At 43.1% G+C, this 17402-nt stretch overlaps 1 protein-coding gene across 2 annotated transcripts in view; it reads left to right on the plus strand.

The window, feature by feature from the left end:
* The window catches only part of gabrb2a (gamma-aminobutyric acid type A receptor subunit beta2a), a 31071-nt gene extending 15663 nt beyond the window's left edge, over positions 1-15408 (plus strand). Inside the window, exons 5-10 of one of the 2 annotated variants that reach the window (XM_076738501.1) lie at positions 4882-4964; positions 9091-9228; positions 9440-9592; positions 11315-11559; positions 12028-12168; positions 13333-15408. In XM_076738501.1, coding sequence (XP_076594616.1) covers positions 4882-4964; positions 9091-9228; positions 9440-9592; positions 11315-11559; positions 12028-12168; positions 13333-13689 — 1117 coding nt within the window. In that variant the 3' untranslated portion in view covers positions 13690-15408. The remainder of the gene's footprint in view (positions 1-4881; positions 4965-9090; positions 9229-9439; positions 9593-11314; positions 11560-12027; positions 12169-13332) is intronic. The other variant, XM_076738502.1, reaches the window with a different exon arrangement.
* The last annotated feature ends 1994 nt before the right edge of the window (positions 15409-17402 follow it).

The following is a 17402-nucleotide window of genomic DNA, read 5'->3' on the forward strand; positions in this document are numbered from 1 at the left end:
TTTCATGGCTTGTTTGCCTTCTTTTAAACCTCAAACACTAGTAAACATGTCCCACTATAAGATATGATGTTGTCTCTCTAAATCCTTGCATAATAAGCCGTGAAAGTAAACATATTATTGGCCTCAAAGGTGAATATGGATTTGTGCTGAGCTAACTGAAATTAGCTAACACTGTACCTGGGGAACACCAATAGATTAGTGTTGTTTAGTTTGCAGGAGGCATTAGATGTGTGTGTGTGTGTGTGTGTGTGTGTGTGTGTGTGTGTAGGATCTGTGTCTGTGGGTGGGTGTGGGCGAGTGTTATTTTTGGGGTGCATGTGGAGGAGGAAGGGTGAGGTGTTGTTTGCTCCTTATTCCCTGGATGTAGAGCGCACCCCAAGCCTGCCAAATCCTGATCTTCAGTTACCAGGAGGAGCAGAAAATTGCAACGGTGCTCCCAACTGTCACTTTGGTGCTGAGGCTGACTCTCGGGGAGAGGTAGTCTGATCTAATTACCCAGCCCCTGAAAAGGCTCAGCCAATAACACAGATACCGCCCGGGCTGCGAGAACAGACACACACGACAGGGGAAAAAAAATAACACAAACTCCACTTAGCCTTTCATTTTATGCAGGAAAGGAGGAACGAGCGAAGACATTCAGTGCATGACTCCTGATGCATGTCGCTCAAAATTCACAGAGAGGGACTGAGAAAAGAGGGAGAGCCGGAGAGAAAGGAAGAGACATGAAGGTCAGACTTCATTCAAAATGGAGAAATTGTTAGGATTCTCCCTCCTCCTCCCTTCACTCTCTCTCTCCCCCTCTCCTCTCTCTCTCTCTCTCTCTCTCTCTCTCTCTCCCCCCCTCCCCTCTCTCTCTGTGAATATTGTAACTCCTTTTGTGAGAGGACATATCCTTGTGCTATGGAGACTGACGTCCTCTTTTGTCAGGGCGAGGAGTGTTCCACTCTGCAGCTCAATAGATGACATCGCATGGCCAGGAGGAGAAAGCTGCTGAGTGGAGAAAGAGGGGGATTTGAATAAGCCTTTTTTTTCTGTCAATACGATCAATACAGGCTTAGCATCGCCTTCAAAGTTATCCATCTCTCTGTGAAACTACTGATCTGGCAGGACTGGCTTGTATGTTGCATGTGTTCAGGCGAGCCTGTGGTTTGAAATTGGGAAACCTCTCTTTTGATTTGGCGTGCTCTGGCACACACGCTGGACGCTTTTTGTTGCCACTGCAGACATTTTATTTTCAAATTTGGCAACAGTGCCCCAGCAGGGAGAGACAATCCTGCATGCCATGTTTCCACAGCTCAACACGGGCTCTCTATCCAAAATGGAGGAAGCTTCTCCATCTTAATTTAACTTCTAACTCCATTACAATGTCCATGTGATAATAATAAGGCCAGTTTAATTAAAGGATGCACTGGTTTGTAACCTGCTTGCAAAAATCTCTCTCTGCATTTGCTTCTCTGCCGTGACGCTCCCTCGAAATGAGATTCTGTCTGGGAATTCGTGGTGGTTGTGTTATGTCCGTAAACAAGGTCATTTGGAATAAAGGTGCACAGGCTGCCTAAGGGGGGGTCCACACACATACACACACACACACATACACAGCCAGGGCTGAACTGTGAGGGAACATGCACAGCAGAAAAAAAACAGCCTTTTTTTAGAGCTCTATGTCCTATTAGCTCCGACGCAGAGCAAATGTAGCGTGTTTGAATCTGCGTGATCTGTTAGAGCGTGGCCTCTCCTCCGGCAGGTTGGGATGAGAGAGAGAGAGAGAGAGGGACCGGCCCTGATGTTGATGAAGAGCAAATAAGCCTGCTCTTCATGATCACTGCTGCTGCCGCTGCTGCTGCTGCAGAGGTCCACGGCAGACTCTCGCTGCAGCGGAGATGACGAGGAGGAGGAGGAGGAGGCGAATGCGAAGACAGGGAGGGAATCCTGCAGAGAAATCCTCATCCGTCTCTCCTCCTCCCTCGTTATTAGCTGTTTATTAATTGTTAGCGGGGGTATTGGCCATGCTGGCTCGACCAGGGGATGCAGAAGCAGCCCTTGATCGGCGATGCAGAGTCTCTGACAAAAGACTTCTGCTGATGATGTAGGTGGGCTATAAATAGGCTGTTATTTTTACCCCTGCCATTTTGGCCTCATTTTCACTTCTCCCCTGTGCTTCCTCTGCCATGGTGATTTAGTGGTGGTGACGCTGGTGACAGTGAGTGATGAGTGACTGGCTGGTGAGCGCAACATCCCAGTAAGTTGTGGTTGTAAAAAGGGTAAACTGGGACAGAAATAAGACTCCTGTGTTAATCCCCCAGTGCACCATGGCCCTGCTAACTGGCTCTTATATAAGAGCCCAGAGAGCAAGAAAAGGGAGGCAGCGAGAAACAGAGAGAGAGAGAGAGAGAGAGAGAGAGAGAGAGAGAGAGAGAGAGAGAGAGAGAGAGAGAGAGAGAGAGAGCCTGAGTGTGTGAGAGAGAAAGACTGTGTGTCTCTACATCTCAAAAAATGAAATCCTAAATTTGCCAGGCTGGGCCCAGGGGAGCTGCGAGTCTTGTGCAGAAGGATTTCAAATAAACTTTTGCTCTTAATTATTAAAGACAAAGCACTCTTCAAGATAAGTTTGTAGTTACGATGGAGTTAAGAGAGGAAGATGTTGTGATTTCGTTTTTAGTGCTACATTTATTTGTTAAGCAGTGAAGAGTTATGAAACGGTAGAGTTCAAAATGCATAACATTTGAAATTTAAAAAGATGTGTTGTTTTTCACTGTTTGTACATGGCAAAAAAAAAAATATCTCCATCTCATGAAGTACGGTTGGGCATTATGACAATATTCACCGTCAGTCAGTATGGATTTGTCTACCATCAGAGATCGTCAGAGATTTCTGTATTTCTTTAGGCCATTTTGCGTGAGCAGGACTTTTGAAAAAACTATTTCATGAAATATTTCATTTGCGGGATTAAGCAACAACACACACTCCCACCTGATTGTTTTATTAAAAATTGGTCAATTGATAAGTATTTTATTCTACTACATGGTCATTTTTGTCTTTTCCATCTATCCCTTAAAGTCTCACATCCTTAAAGTGCCAGTCCAGTGAGATTATCCTAAATTATTCCCATCACAAACTAACTTTGTAGTTTCCCATAATAAGGGAAATACCTTCACAGTCAATTCGTATCAGAAACATGTACATTTTTTTAAGTGTAATCTATTCACCATCAATCTATTCACCATCAATGACTTCTACTAGTTTTCATCGTCATCCATGGATTAATTGATCATTAAGACATTAAACTGATGAACTGATAGTAACCAGCTCTGACAAGGGAAACCCAAGGTCACGACATATACTTTGAACTATACTGGGAATTCTGCCACAGGCTGCTGTTATTGTTAATGGTTGCATGATGCTATCTTGTTTTATATCAATCAGTGTGTGTGTGTGTGTGTGTGTGCATGTGTGTGACAGTGTGTGGGGGTTTGTCTTACAACTCTAGGACACTAGCTTTAGTCCCTGTAGTTAAATTGTGTGTCCAGTCTCTCTCAGACAGCCTCGGGGGTTTGGCAGGGCCGAGTGCCAGCCTGTCTCAGCTTTGGCCAACTTGTCGTGTGTGTAACAGGAAGTGCGTCGCTCTGAGTGAACCTGTCAGACGCGGCTGGCTCGCACTCGGCGGCTCTTTATTACAGGATTGTGTGACCAGAGGTTGAACCCTGTTCTTGTTTTATCTAGTTATGGACTGAAAATAAAGCCGGTGTTGTGTCCCAGTTCCATACTACATACAGTGGTAATTGTATGCAGTCGGTACTTCTCCTAACAGTGTACAGTTGTTAACAAGAAATAGATGTACTGTACATTTTGCACCAACAAGAAGTGATGCAATACATGCGCTGATGGAGGACAATAACATTTGATGAAAAATAGTTTTTCCAAATATTGCTTTTTTTGTTTTATGATTTAATAAAACTTTATTTTTCCTGAGGGAAATTGTTGTGCAGCAGTTTCAGTACAAAGCAGGAAGATCTTACAGGAGCTTTCTCACCTATCAGCTATTTATTTTAGATTTTTCTTACTCTCATTAGCTTGTCCATATTCTTTTTGCGTATTTGTTTTGTTAGTATGCTTTGTCACTTCTCCAGTGTGAATGCATTGCATGCTTAACACTTGCTTATAATTAGTTTGTATTCTGGACGTGGGATGTAGCTCAGGGGTTAAAGAGCTATAAAAGGCTGCAAACTTGAAAACTAATACTAATGTCAAGTCACAGTTCAGGAATTCCTTTAACCTTTATTGATACAGTGGACAATGCAAGCAAAAGCGAAAGCTAACGTTAAGACAAACATTATAACTTACAAATAAAAGATAAGAATAAAATGGTGGAAGCGTAAAAACAAGGCATCAAAACACCAGTGAATACAGAAGGAGCTGGGTCCTCGTGGAGAGCACACAAAACAGGAGTTAGAAGATACAAGGTTGGAAATGTTGAAGTTTGTTGCAGGGATCAGCAGGGGCTGTCTTTTGAGACCCTCAAAACAGGAAATAAATAAATAGAAAGGGAAGACAGAGCAGTAACTGGCCCATCGTTTTATTTACTTATATCATCTTTTTCAACTCTTCAAAATTACAGCAAATTTCTGCAACGATGGCGTTCCCAGATTTGATCTTGAGTTAATTACCTATTTGATGACGGTTTTCCTTTGATCCTGTTGTTTCCGGAGGAATGATTCCACATCAGGTGCTTGTTACTGTAGTTGTGAGGATTTGTCATCACCCTGCTTTGACGTGCACATCGTACTCTGCAGTGAAGGTCAAATGAAATGAACCGAGCCGCTCGTGGCAGCCTCGGTCGGCTCTTTGATGAATCCTCTATTTTCCATCCCTCTCTGTGTGCAGGATCACCACAACCGCAGCCTGCATGATGGACCTGCGCCGCTACCCTCTCGATGAGCAAAACTGCACCCTGGAGATCGAAAGCTGTAAGTATCGTTGTCCCTGACAACCAGCTCTCACACCCACACGTAGACGTAGACTTAAACAGATCCCACGTACACACGCAGCTCTCAAATCTGGTTTGAAAACAGACTGCCGGCCCAGTGGAGGCAAGGTAGAAGGAAGGTTGATAAGACTGCATGTAAAATGCTGAGAAAGGCTGATGAGATATCAAGAGATACGCATCAAGAAGAGGAACATCACTAATGGCTCACTGACTGATAACATCCAGCCTAATTAATTCAACTCCAACTGCAGTGGCTTCCCAAGGCGTGGACGAGCCTGATTAGGTCCAGTGATTCAGGGATGTGCTGATAGTGGATGTTATGTGCAGATTCCTCCCGAAACTGCCTCCATATTTGTACAGTACAAAGAGCTCATTTCACATGGAGTTTGTAATTGTACGTGATCCGGCGTTCTCGAGCCGAGGGAGGGAGGGAGGGAGCGTGGAGGAACATGAGAGGGAAAGACGAGGTCCTCTGCGTGTTTTATCTGGGTCCCCGGAGAGAGGGATTATGGGGCTGGGATGTGGTGTAGGGCTCAGTCTTTCCGGGTTTGATCACACCATTGCCAGCAGCGTTAAGCGGCACAAAAACAGTGCGGGTCAGAACCGCCTCTCGCTGCTCCTCTCCCATTATGCTCGCCATCTCTCTCCTCATCACTCCCTCTTTCCGTTTCTCATCTCCTTTCTTTGCACAGTCTCATCCTCTTCTTTTTTTTTTCTCTCCCAGCCTTTTTATCTCTCTCTCCATCACTCATACTCTCTTTTTTCTCCTCCTCCTCTCTCAAGCAGCCCAACACAAAATGCACATGCGCACACACACATACACACGCACACACACACGGCTCCAGTTTTGATCACCAGGCAGTATCTGCTCTCATATGGATTAACTGGCAATGGTTTTAACGTTGGAATCGCTTCATGCCAGAGCATGCTATTTTATTCAGACTAATGAGCCCAGAGAACTCTCACTTCCCTTGATAAACTTGATGCATTTTTAACAGACACAAGTCTTAAAATCCCAGATCCCCTGATACATCAGCAGCTCACTCCTGCAGCTCAGGCCACTGGTCTCTCACGCTGGGCTGCACTGAGCAATAATTGATTTGTACCCCTCCAACACCAAAGATTTATTGTATTGTATATGTACACATGCAAACACACACCCACATATGCATGCATATCTTCAAGCTCACACCGCATAGTTTCTCTCTTCACATCAGTCTTATGGGACCCACATGACAGGCCAGGATGAGAGCAGTGATGTAATAACATCGACATCTTTCTAAACTCGTACAGAGACAATGGTCCAGAACTAATGGAGCTACAACCCGACTGACCAGTTATGTGCAGGCCATAAAATGCTCCCTCACGATGCTCCTCATGCCAAAACCTCCCTTTCGCAGACTCCTCGACATCCCCCTGATCCCAGCCCGTCATGGCTGATTGGAACTGAACTGAGCTGCACATCAAAACAGCAGCATGGTGGACTTAGCCCTAATTGGGGTGATGCAGGGTTGCACGAGGCTGAGATGATGATAATGCAGACGTGGAGGTAGAGCTTACTGTATCTGCTGGTGTACAATTTCAGCATCAGCAACATTATGCTCCACAACTGCACCGGGGCTGTGATGTATTCAGTTTCTGTCTTATTTTGCCGTAGCAGAGTACGGCTGATGACAGTCTGTACATGTTTTATTGGAATGAGATACATGAAAAGAACAAAACCAACAAGTAATTGATTCTACCAACAAGTGTTGCCTGTATAGGCAATGTCTGGTTTATTAAAATTACGTATTTGTTGCCAGTTGTTAAAAAATTATTTATCTTCAGTTGGAACCCTGGAGCTGAGTGACGCGGTAAGAAAGTCAGACAGTTGAGGGACAGAATAGCACATTGTTGGTTTTGTTCTTTTCATGGGATTTGTTTACGGTGGCCGACAAGGGCAAACGTGCCACAAACGGCAAAACGCTGCAAACACAGGAATGATGCAAAACCAAAAACACACAAACGCATAAAACAAATGCAACAGAAAACCTCTGCAAGAGAAAATTGCTGTAATCACAGAAATGAAGCAGAAGCAAAATCTTACAAACCCACAAAAAAATGCGAAAGAAAAATGCTGCAAATATCAAAAAACACACAAAACTCCAAAACAACTGCAAGAGAGACATGCTGCAAATTCACTCTACAAAACAGAAGTGCACCAGGCCAACCTGAGGGATGGACCGGTCCTGTGGGACCAGACCCTCGTGAAAGACATGAAGAAGAAAACAAAGAAGAAGAAGAAAAGAAGAAGAAAGTTGGCTAAGTTTTGGAGAGAAGAGTAAAAAAGTACAGTTTCCTTTATGTATTTTTTTAAACACTTGGCCGTAACCTTTTACAATATTACGGCCAAGTGTTTAAAAAAAATACATAAAGGAAAACGTACCGTAACTTAGCCAACATGCTTCTTCTTCTTCTTCTTCTTCTTCTTCTTCTTCATGTCTTTCACGAGGGTCTGGTCCCACAGGACCGGTCCATCCCTCAGGTCAAGTCCCCGTAGTTCTGTTTTGTAGAGTGAATTTGCAGCATTTTTCTCTTGCAGTTGTTTTGGGGTTTTGTGTGTTTTTTGATATTTGCAGCATTTTTCTTTCGCATTTGTTTTATGTGTTTGTGTGTTTTTGGTTTTGCATCATTCTTGTGTTGCAGTGTTTTACCGTTTGCGGCGCGTTTGCCCTTGTCGGCCGTCGTTGATGCAAGATTTAGATTTAGGTCCTTCTCACAGCAGGCAGTTTTACATGTCACAGTAGGATAAACACAAGTGCGAACAGTAAAATTAATGAAGACTGTTCAGTCTTCGGTGTCCTGGTAGTGTGCGTGCAGGTTCATGTAGAATGAAGCCACTGCTGATGTTATTAGCAACACCTGTGCTTTTGCTACAATGGCAAGTCAAAATGTTTGCTGTGAAAAGACCTATGGGTGAAGTTAGCTGTCTCTCACAAGCACCATGACTAACCTCACCTTGAATGTCAGAAATATATGTTAATTTTTAAAAATCAAAGCCTTGGAGTTTAATTATTCATGACATCTGAATAGGTCACTGCCTCTATTTTGAGTGTGAGACAGACAAAGTAGAGCTCAGAGCCGGGAGATGGCTGCTCCTGGTTCGCCTGCCACGCTGTTCATGGCAGTCTGCAACACTGACTGTGACTGCAGCGGTTTCTATCCATGTGCAACAAACACATGAAGCTTCAAATCTCTGCTGCTCACAGTATCCTGTAGCTGTAAAATAGCATGCATATATGTTGTCTTTAATGCATCATACTTAACGTTCCTGCCAGCCTTTTTAAATCAGTTCCCGACCTTGTAGTTACAGCCAGTGTTTCAAGTTGATTCAAGTAGGTTATGAAAACAAACCAGTAATCCATCACAGCTAACATGTAGCTACATGTCTTTTTTTTTTTTTTGTGAACATTACTTTTGTGAACAGAGACACTCCAACATACAAGATTTCAGAGTTCACTGATAAACATCGTATTCATGAGGTCTTTTTTAAGAAATTTGTATATATCAACATAGAAAACACACAATAAGCCATCATGAAAGTCATTTTTTGCATTAAAAGATTGCTGTTTGGCAAGCTTCCAGCCAGCACTTTAACAATTACCTGCTTTTCTTTGCAATCATGGATTGAGAATTTATCTGAGACACAAAATTAAGTTGGCTAAATGTTTACTGTGATGGATGTGGTCCAGTCTTGATGGTGTCAAGTCACTGTCAGTATTCACATTGAAATAAACAGAAACCAATGGCTTTCTTGAAGATGGAAAATCAATTTTAAAGTGTGTGTGTAAGCGAATCTTAACCCCTTTGGTTTGCAGCACTTTAAAATAAAGTCTGAAATGTTTTTTTTGTTTAGTCTGAAATGTTTTTCTTTAATCATCTTGTCTTCATTCTTTAATCACCTCAGATGTACTTTGTGACCCCTTACAGGGGTCTGGACCCCTCAGGTTGGAAACTACTGCGCTAGACATTTCACCTCACGGCACTACATCATGATGTATTATACACCAGTAATGGACAATGATAATGTGTCTCTAAGTATCCAGGCTTTGGTTTCTCCTCTGCAGATGGCTACACCACAGACGATATTGAGTTTTACTGGCGAGGAGGAGACGGCGCAGTGTCCGGGGTCGACAGAATAGAGCTGCCACAGTTCTCTATTGTTGACTATAAGCTCATCTCTAAGAACGTGGTCTTCTCTACAGGTACACACCATAACAGTCAACAGGCTTCTTTGACCTAAAAACAGCGTATTATTATTACTGTGAATGAAAAACGTTCCAACACTGAAATCCTGACACTCAAAAAAGTATTGGTATTGGAGACGAACATGGCAGGCTCTATATAGCTTTTAGTGGGCGTAAGGGAGGAAAATCTATTTCTATCCCTCTTCCTCTCTCCCTGTGCCTCCTTCAGGTTCCTACCCCCGCCTGTCCCTCAGCTTCAAACTGAAGAGGAACATTGGTTACTTCATCCTCCAGACATACATGCCTTCCATCCTGATTACCATCCTCTCCTGGGTCTCCTTCTGGATCAACTACGACGCCTCGGCTGCCAGAGTGGCCCTTGGTAGGATCGCCTCACCACCGCTGAACAGTGACCCTGGGAAATAACCCAAAGCTAAATGATAACAGACCAGAAAAAGGGCCATTTAACATTTGATTTACATCCATACATTATTGTGTGTGTCATGAGCCTGATCTCTGTGTTGACTGTTTTCCCAGCATTTACTTTTCTTCTCATTAGCTTGAAGCATGTGAGTGATAGCAGTGTGTGATAGGCTGCCTGGCTAAATGTCTGTTGTTCAGAGATGACTATATGCATGAGTCATGCAGAGCGAGAAGCGCTGCAGCTCGACCTTGAAGCGTGCTGTCTTTCTCTCTGCCAGTCTGTCTGTCGGAGCCTCTCATTGGTCACAGATCCCAGCTTATCAGAGCCAGATCACAGCTAAATTACAGCCAAACAAAGGTGGCAACATTTCGCTTAAATGCACCTTAAATGTTACAGTCAGTGTTTTTGCATTAATGTGAAACTACCGCTGTCGCTGAAACGAAATCTCCCTTGAGTGTTAAATTTGGGTATGACAGGTCAGAGCAGCAGAGGAAATGGCTCTGAGCTTTATGTGTGTCGTTCTTGTCACACACCATTTGTTTTCTGAAGTGGGACACATGCATGTTTGGAGCCCCAGACGGTGCGTTCAGAGAGTAACGTGATTTAAAGACTTGCCCCCTCCCAGCGTCCTGAGAACGTGCAGCGAGCGAGCGCAGCCAATGAGAGACGAGGCTCCATGCTACAGTGACACTGCTGGCTTCTGGGTTATTTATAATACGTGTGAATCTGACCAAATGCAGATTGTGCATGCAGATGACTAATGTATCAAACACAATGCGCGTATGTCAAAAAAGCAGGTGAATCGTGCTGTGACTAATCGCAGATGTTTACAGTGGTAATGCTGTGCTTTTTATACAGCCTATAGTTTGTTTTGGGCCCATTTGTATATATGATTGGATATCCAGTAAACCTTATCCACATGAAACACACAGTTTCAGTCTCAGGAGGCTTCGATGGATCTTTTTATCCATATGGGTTCACGTTCTTTCAGGCCTTTCTGTTTGCTATAAATACTATATAATGTACATGATGAAAATGAACGCTTATGTTCGCCAGCACACACTCACATCTCTGAAGAAGAACACCTGATCTCAGTTATTTTGATGTAGGCCAAATCCCAGGGAAACAAGACACAGTTGTTCCCTTTTTCCCCATTCTTTATAACAAATACCCGGTAGTTTACTGGATGACGAGCAGTAAAAGTTTCCTGTAACTTGTTAGCAGGAAGTAGTCTACATGGGATTCACTCAGCTCTTTTTCTTCCATTGTGAAATTTTCTATGGAATCACCAAAATTAATGTCATTCATCCTGAGGGGGACATGAATGTTTGCACTAAATTTCATGTTAATCCATTCAACAGTTGAAGACATTTCACTCAAAACCACAAATGTCAACCTGCGGGTGGCGCTAGAAAAAAAAGTCAGCAGGATTCATCGTCTGAGGATCATGAATGTCTGCACTGAATTTCATTTGAATTTATTCTATAGGTGTGGAGATATTTCAGTCTGGATTAAACTGATATCACCATCCTTAGAGCCATGCCACTAGCATGGCGAAACATCTTAACATAACCTTTGGTCAAACTGACAACCTTATTGTTTTTACTGTACGGATGATGATGAAAATGTCTTTCAGCGTCTAAAGACTTTCTCTCTAAACGTGTGACCTGTGGTATCCAGGGATCACTACGGTGCTGACCATGACCACTATCAACACCCACTTGCGAGAAACGCTCCCAAAGATCCCCTACGTGAAGGCTATTGACATGTACCTGATGGGATGCTTCGTCTTCGTCTTTCTGGCCCTGCTGGAGTATGCCTTCGTCAACTACATCTTCTTCGGCCAGGGCCCCCAGCGGCAGAAGAAGGCGGCTGAGAAAGCAGCCACGGCCAATAACGAGAAGCTGAGACCCGACCCCAACAAGGTACATGTGCAGGCAAACTTCCTGTAGAAGTATCTGTGCTGTCAGTTAATGTGTGTGTTTGTTTCTGTGGGAGTAAATGACTTCTTCTCCTCTCAAGGTCAATGTGATGCTGTGATCAATGCTTGATGTCCTTTACCAGCACTCTTTACTCCTGCTCTAGCTCTCCGTTTCTCACTGGTTTAGCCTTGTATATCAAGTTTATTGCTCAGACTAGGATCTGAAAGAGTGAATGCAGAAGCAATGATTGGCTTTCACTTTATCTCCATATTTCTGTGTCTCTCAAAGGGCAAGGCGCCTTGGAAAAATCACTGGCTGTGGTGCCAAAGCCTTCCCTTTAAATTTCATTCAGCTGCTAACGTCAGCAGGAACAACAGCAACAGAAAAACATAAAACAAAACACCCTTTCCTTCTGAGTGTGGCAAGCTACGATTTCCCCTAAGTAACAGTGCTGATTTTGTATGCTTGCAGTGGCTGGTGGGAAATGTAGTTCAGAGAGATGATGCTCTGTATGCCAGAATGAAACAGAGGGAAATTGACGCATATGACTCGATGTGGGATCCCATCTTTGTGGACGATGCCGCATTAGGACTAGGCGAGCAAAGAAATAAGGTACTGGAGGTTTTGAAAGTCAAAACTAACAATGTCATCAATCTGAATCAACCCAGATCAGAGGAAAATGCTGTAGTTTTTGTGCATTTCTTTGATTTCTATAGATTTTTAAGGCAACTTTGATCATCACTCCCACCATTGTGTTTTTTCCCTCTCTTGGTTTGCTCTTCATGCATTTTCCTGACAAACATGGCTTAGCAGTTTGATTTCTGCAGGCATGAACTTAACCTTAACTTGGGCTGTACATCTAAATTGAAGGGAAATGACAAATATGGCAAGAGAGAAGAAAACATCAGTAGCTTCTCTTAAGATGATATCATCTAGATACAAATACTTGACAATCTCAAAGGCAATTGATAACGCTCTTAAAACAAAGTGAAGCAATTGAAACAAAAAAAAAAACAAACCAAAGGATCGTCAGACAAGAGAAAGAGATCACATGCAGTTTGATGAATAGTGCCAACTAAGTGGCTTCGCTTCAAAGTGAGTTTCACAAAAACAGCAAAATACAACAAGCTCCATTTACAGCGGGACAGGATTGGATTATAGGGACGTTTTTCCTCAGAAGTCAGGCTATGGATGAAGAAATGTTGATCCGAATTCACTTCCCACAACGTCTTTCCTGACCTGCCCCGAACCTTTTTAGCCTACCTCTCCTCCATCTTTGCAAAGTCCTTAATATTTCTCTCAACCTTCTCCTGTCACATTTTTTTCCTTTTGCTTTCTCTTTTTTTATTCAGTTTGTCTTGTGAATCGACAGAATTTTAACCACACTCTGGTTGAAATTCTGAGATGACAATGAAGATTTCTCCATGAGAATTAGTTTGTGGAGTGCGTTGTGCTCTTCCAGGAATGTTACCTCATAGTCTTGTGGTTGTATTATCACTCAGATATTGATTGACAGATGATCAATAATTAACTTAGTGCTTTTAAAGTGCTTAGAATATTTCTTCACTGTAAGTAACACAATTTTTGACTCATTTGCATTACCCATTCTAGCACCTCATCAGTATTTTTTAAGCAGTGAATTACTTAACGATCATTGTAGCTGCACCTGTTTTGAATGCTAATCTTATTAGACTTAGTTAGAAGTTGAAAGCACTTACAGATTTCCCTTTGGCAGTAACTTCTCATGGCTCCACCTGTTTTTACACCCTCACCCAGATGACTCCCGACGACAACATCCTGTTCAGCACCCTGGAGATGAAGAATGAGATGGGTGGGGCTGGGGATCTGTCCCGGGGCCTGGGAGCGCCCGGAGACCCCCGTAACACCATGCTGGCCTATGATAGCTCGACACTGCAGTACCGCAGGGCAGCCATGGCCCGCCAGAACTATGGCCATAGCGCCTTGGAGCGCCACGCCCAGAAGAAGTCGCGCCTACGGAGACGGGCCTCCCAGCTCAAGGTGAATATCCCAGACCTGTCCGACGTGAACTCTATCGATAAGTGGTCCAGGATGATCTTCCCCACTGTCTTCTCCTTCTTCAACGTCGTCTACTGGCTCTACTACGTCCATTAAACCCGGTGGCGTCCGGCGGCCTGCTTGTGGCGGGCATGCACAGAAGAGGGGGGGAAGGGAGAGGGGGATTTAGGGAAGGTGAGAGAAATCAAGAGAGAGAGAGAGAGAGGGAGAGGGAGAGAGAGAGAGAGAGAGAGAGAGAGAGAGAGAATGAGAGATGAACAGTGCACCAACTTTTTTAGCTGGTTCATTTTAGAAAAAGTGAGGAGAATGCAAAGACTTTTGGATGGACTGCAGCAGCACCCAACACTTCAGTCAGCAGTGACTCTTTTAGGATTTGGGAAACACCTTAAAACGACTGACAAACACTCGAAAAAGAAGAGCGAGTTTTAAAAAGACAGAAATGGTGCCTGTTCCAGAATTTCAATATATCACTAATATTTGTCATTCGTAGCTTACTCTCTGTGGATCAAATATTTATGCTTGTGTTTGCATATACTTTAAGGATTTGTTTTGTTTAGTATCTATTTACTTCGTAGCCGAGCTGTCTGCATCCAGGAAAGCTTTATAAATGATTTTAAAGGAGTCATCCTTGATAGTCTATTTTCCTATAATTACTGTATATCAAAAACATCCTTTAAAAGCATGCTTATGTTTGATTTCATTTGCATCTCAGTCATGATGATGATGGAGCGCAAAGTATTTTGGTTTTACTAGTTGAGGTAAGTCTGTCAGTTACCGTTTTGCAGCTTTGGCTTAGCATGGCCCACCTGGGTGGATGGTTTGAGGATCGCTGGATGGCAACAGGTGGACAGCAGGGGGCGCTCTTTTCTCTGGAGATCCCTGTGAGGTTTTAATGGTGCCAATGCTGAACAGAGAAAGCTTCTTCAGTTGTTGAAGGTTTCATATTTTCCGGTGAAAGAGCGGGACTGTTGGACACTGACGCTTTGGCTAAGTTTATTTTTTGCTTTTGCTGTGCTGACAGAATCAAGTCCATTTCATCATGTGATATTTTTTTAAAGAGAACATTTGACTCCTCCGTACTTTCTGCCATCGTGTGAGGAGCTTCAGAGGCGGAGAATGGCTTTAACACAACTTAAGCTGGTGTAAGAACTTTGCTGATAGATGAGCTGAGTTTCATTGCAACCAGAGTTGCTGCATAAATATGGCAATCCACAATCATCATTATCAGTAGAATTGAATGATAGAAGTATGATGCGTTTCATTGTGATTAGGTTTCTGTTTTGAAAAACTGTAGATAAACATAAATCATGTTTAAAGAAAAAGAGATGATTCATTTTTATAAATCAATACTCACATTATTGTGTAAATATTATGGATTTATTCTATTTAAATGGGTCTCTGTTGTTGTTTTTGCAGTTGAATTACAGATCAAATGTTCCATTCAGTCAAAAGAAGAAAAGAAAAAGAGCAATTTAACTGAGGAAAAAGAAAAACACAATTCACAACTTTGCTGACTCTGTACTTTTTGGACTTTTCTCTCTTTTCTTTCTTTTTAATGGACTCTAAAAGCATCTACTTGCTGAAACTAAAGCACTTCCAGACACCAGTGACTTTTGGGTCAATGTTTTGTTCTCCAGAAATGACTAAACAAGGACCCCACTATCCAGGCATTGAAGTCAGGCATATTTTGTACAAAGTTTCTGTAAATTCCAATTGTAATATTTCATAATGACTGTAAATATCTTGTGTAATGATTGTCAGCAATTATGAAGATGTATCTAAATTCAATTAAAACTCTATCACTTCAATAACAGAGTACACGGGTGGCGCTTTTATGTGTCCTGCATGAATGTGAGGCTGTTTATGATTACTGACTGTCGGGCTGATTGAGTGTCTGAATGAGTGAGTGAGCAACTAAACCTGACACAGGGAGTGAGTAGGCAGGCGAGAGAGGCAAATGTAGGGGTGAATAGAGAGATGTGAGGGCTGCAGCTGGGGATGATTGCCTGCATAATGGATGGAGAGGCAGAGGAGTCGGAGCAAGAGGCCGCAGTGGTGGTCTGGGCTGAGATGGGCTCGGCTGGGGTCTGAGCAGGGCCGAGTGCCAGCCCCGGCCTCAGGGGACATTAACGCAGAGAGCCATAGATAAGGAGGCACTCTGTGGACTCAACTGTGGCCTGCTGGCTGCAGGGGCCTTACAAAAAAAAAAAAAAAAAAAAAAAAAAAAAAAAAAAAGACAGGAAGAGAAAGAAAATGACAAGAAAGGCAGAGATCCATCCATCCATCCATGTTTGACCTCCCCCTGCATCCCCCCCTCACTCAGCAAACCAACTGCACTCTACACTGCATTGCACTGCACTTTCCTCCTGACCTGACCACTGTTGCAGGCCTTAAATGGATGCTATTGAATATTTGATGGTGCAAAACACTGAATATTTAATATTTAAAAAGGGATTTTGTTCTAGCAGGGACTAATGTGCAGCTAATGTTTGATTTTGAACTTAGAGGACCAGAAGAACACAATGAGATACCAACGGTTGGAGGATGTTTTGACTGAGGAAATTTCTGATGAACATTAGGAAAAAGAAATTAGGATATATGCAGAAATGAGGATTTTAAGTGTGAGAAATGGTTCAGTCAAGCTTCAGACACGTAGAGGACCTTAAATATACAGTAGTGGACGTTCCTCATCGGGCTCAGGAAAATTGGAGGACAAATTAACATGTAACTCAGAGAGACTACTTATGTTTGTGCAATTTATAGCTGTTTGGTTTTGAGAAACGGAAGAGACCTCTGAATAGGACTACATGTGGCCTTTGTGTGTGTGTGAGTGTGTGTGTGTGAGTGTGTATGTGTGTGTATGTGTTGTACTTCTGGGAGTACAAACTCTAAGTGCAAAACTACCTAAAAAGGCAAAGTGGTGTAAAAAGTGATGTAACGCGACATGTAACCTTGTTCCAGGTTCCTCCATGCATTGGTTAAAATCAGCTCTACGTTATTGTTCCCTCTCAGTATAACAGATGTATTATCTCACGACAGTAGACAGATGGTTTGTGCTAAATTTGCCCTCTCTCTCCCTCTTTCCCTCTTTTCAAAAAGGGCATTAGTGTTGACATGTAAGAGAGGGGCGAAAAGGCAGATGCTTTCTACTTTGTAGTGTTTCCATGTCACTGGAGTAATTAGGTATGCACAGACCTCTGCTCTGTGGAATCATGTCTGGGTGTGTGTGTGTGTGTGTGTGTGTGTGTGTGTGTGTGTGTGTGTGTGTGTGTGTGTGTGTGTGAGACGTGTCCAAGAGTGTGTTTTGTTTCTGTGTGTGTGTGTGTGTGTGTGTGGACTCACAGCTGCGCCACTGTGCAATCATTGTGCCAGCCAAACCAAAGCCAGCCAGAGCTGACTGGGACGGGTGAGAGGGTGAGTCTGGCACACTCACGTCACTCCACTCCCCTGCTGTACACGTCTTGGGATGGAAAAAACATGCTGAGCTACCTGGGAGAGATGAACCTGCCTGTGTCAGCTGTTCAAGGCCAAAACAGGGAATCATTTAAATTCTTTGATTGGTGATAAATCAATGTCAAAGACAATGAAGGCCCATCTATCTCCATTTGTGGGCAATTCCCCTATAATTCCTGTATATGTAGCGAATATTAACCAGGTGCATATAGTTTCATTACTACAGTTATAACTGTGTCACAATAAATTAGAGATCTGGTGCAAATCTAAACAGGTTCTGCAGCCTTTTCTGGAGAGGACAACATATGTCAACATGAGGAAGTGGAAGGCATCCTACACGCATGCCATCTGTGCAA

Source organism: Chaetodon auriga, chromosome 9, assembly GCF_051107435.1.
Source record: "Chaetodon auriga isolate fChaAug3 chromosome 9, fChaAug3.hap1, whole genome shotgun sequence".
NCBI lineage: Eukaryota > Metazoa > Chordata > Actinopteri > Chaetodontiformes > Chaetodontidae > Chaetodon > Chaetodon auriga.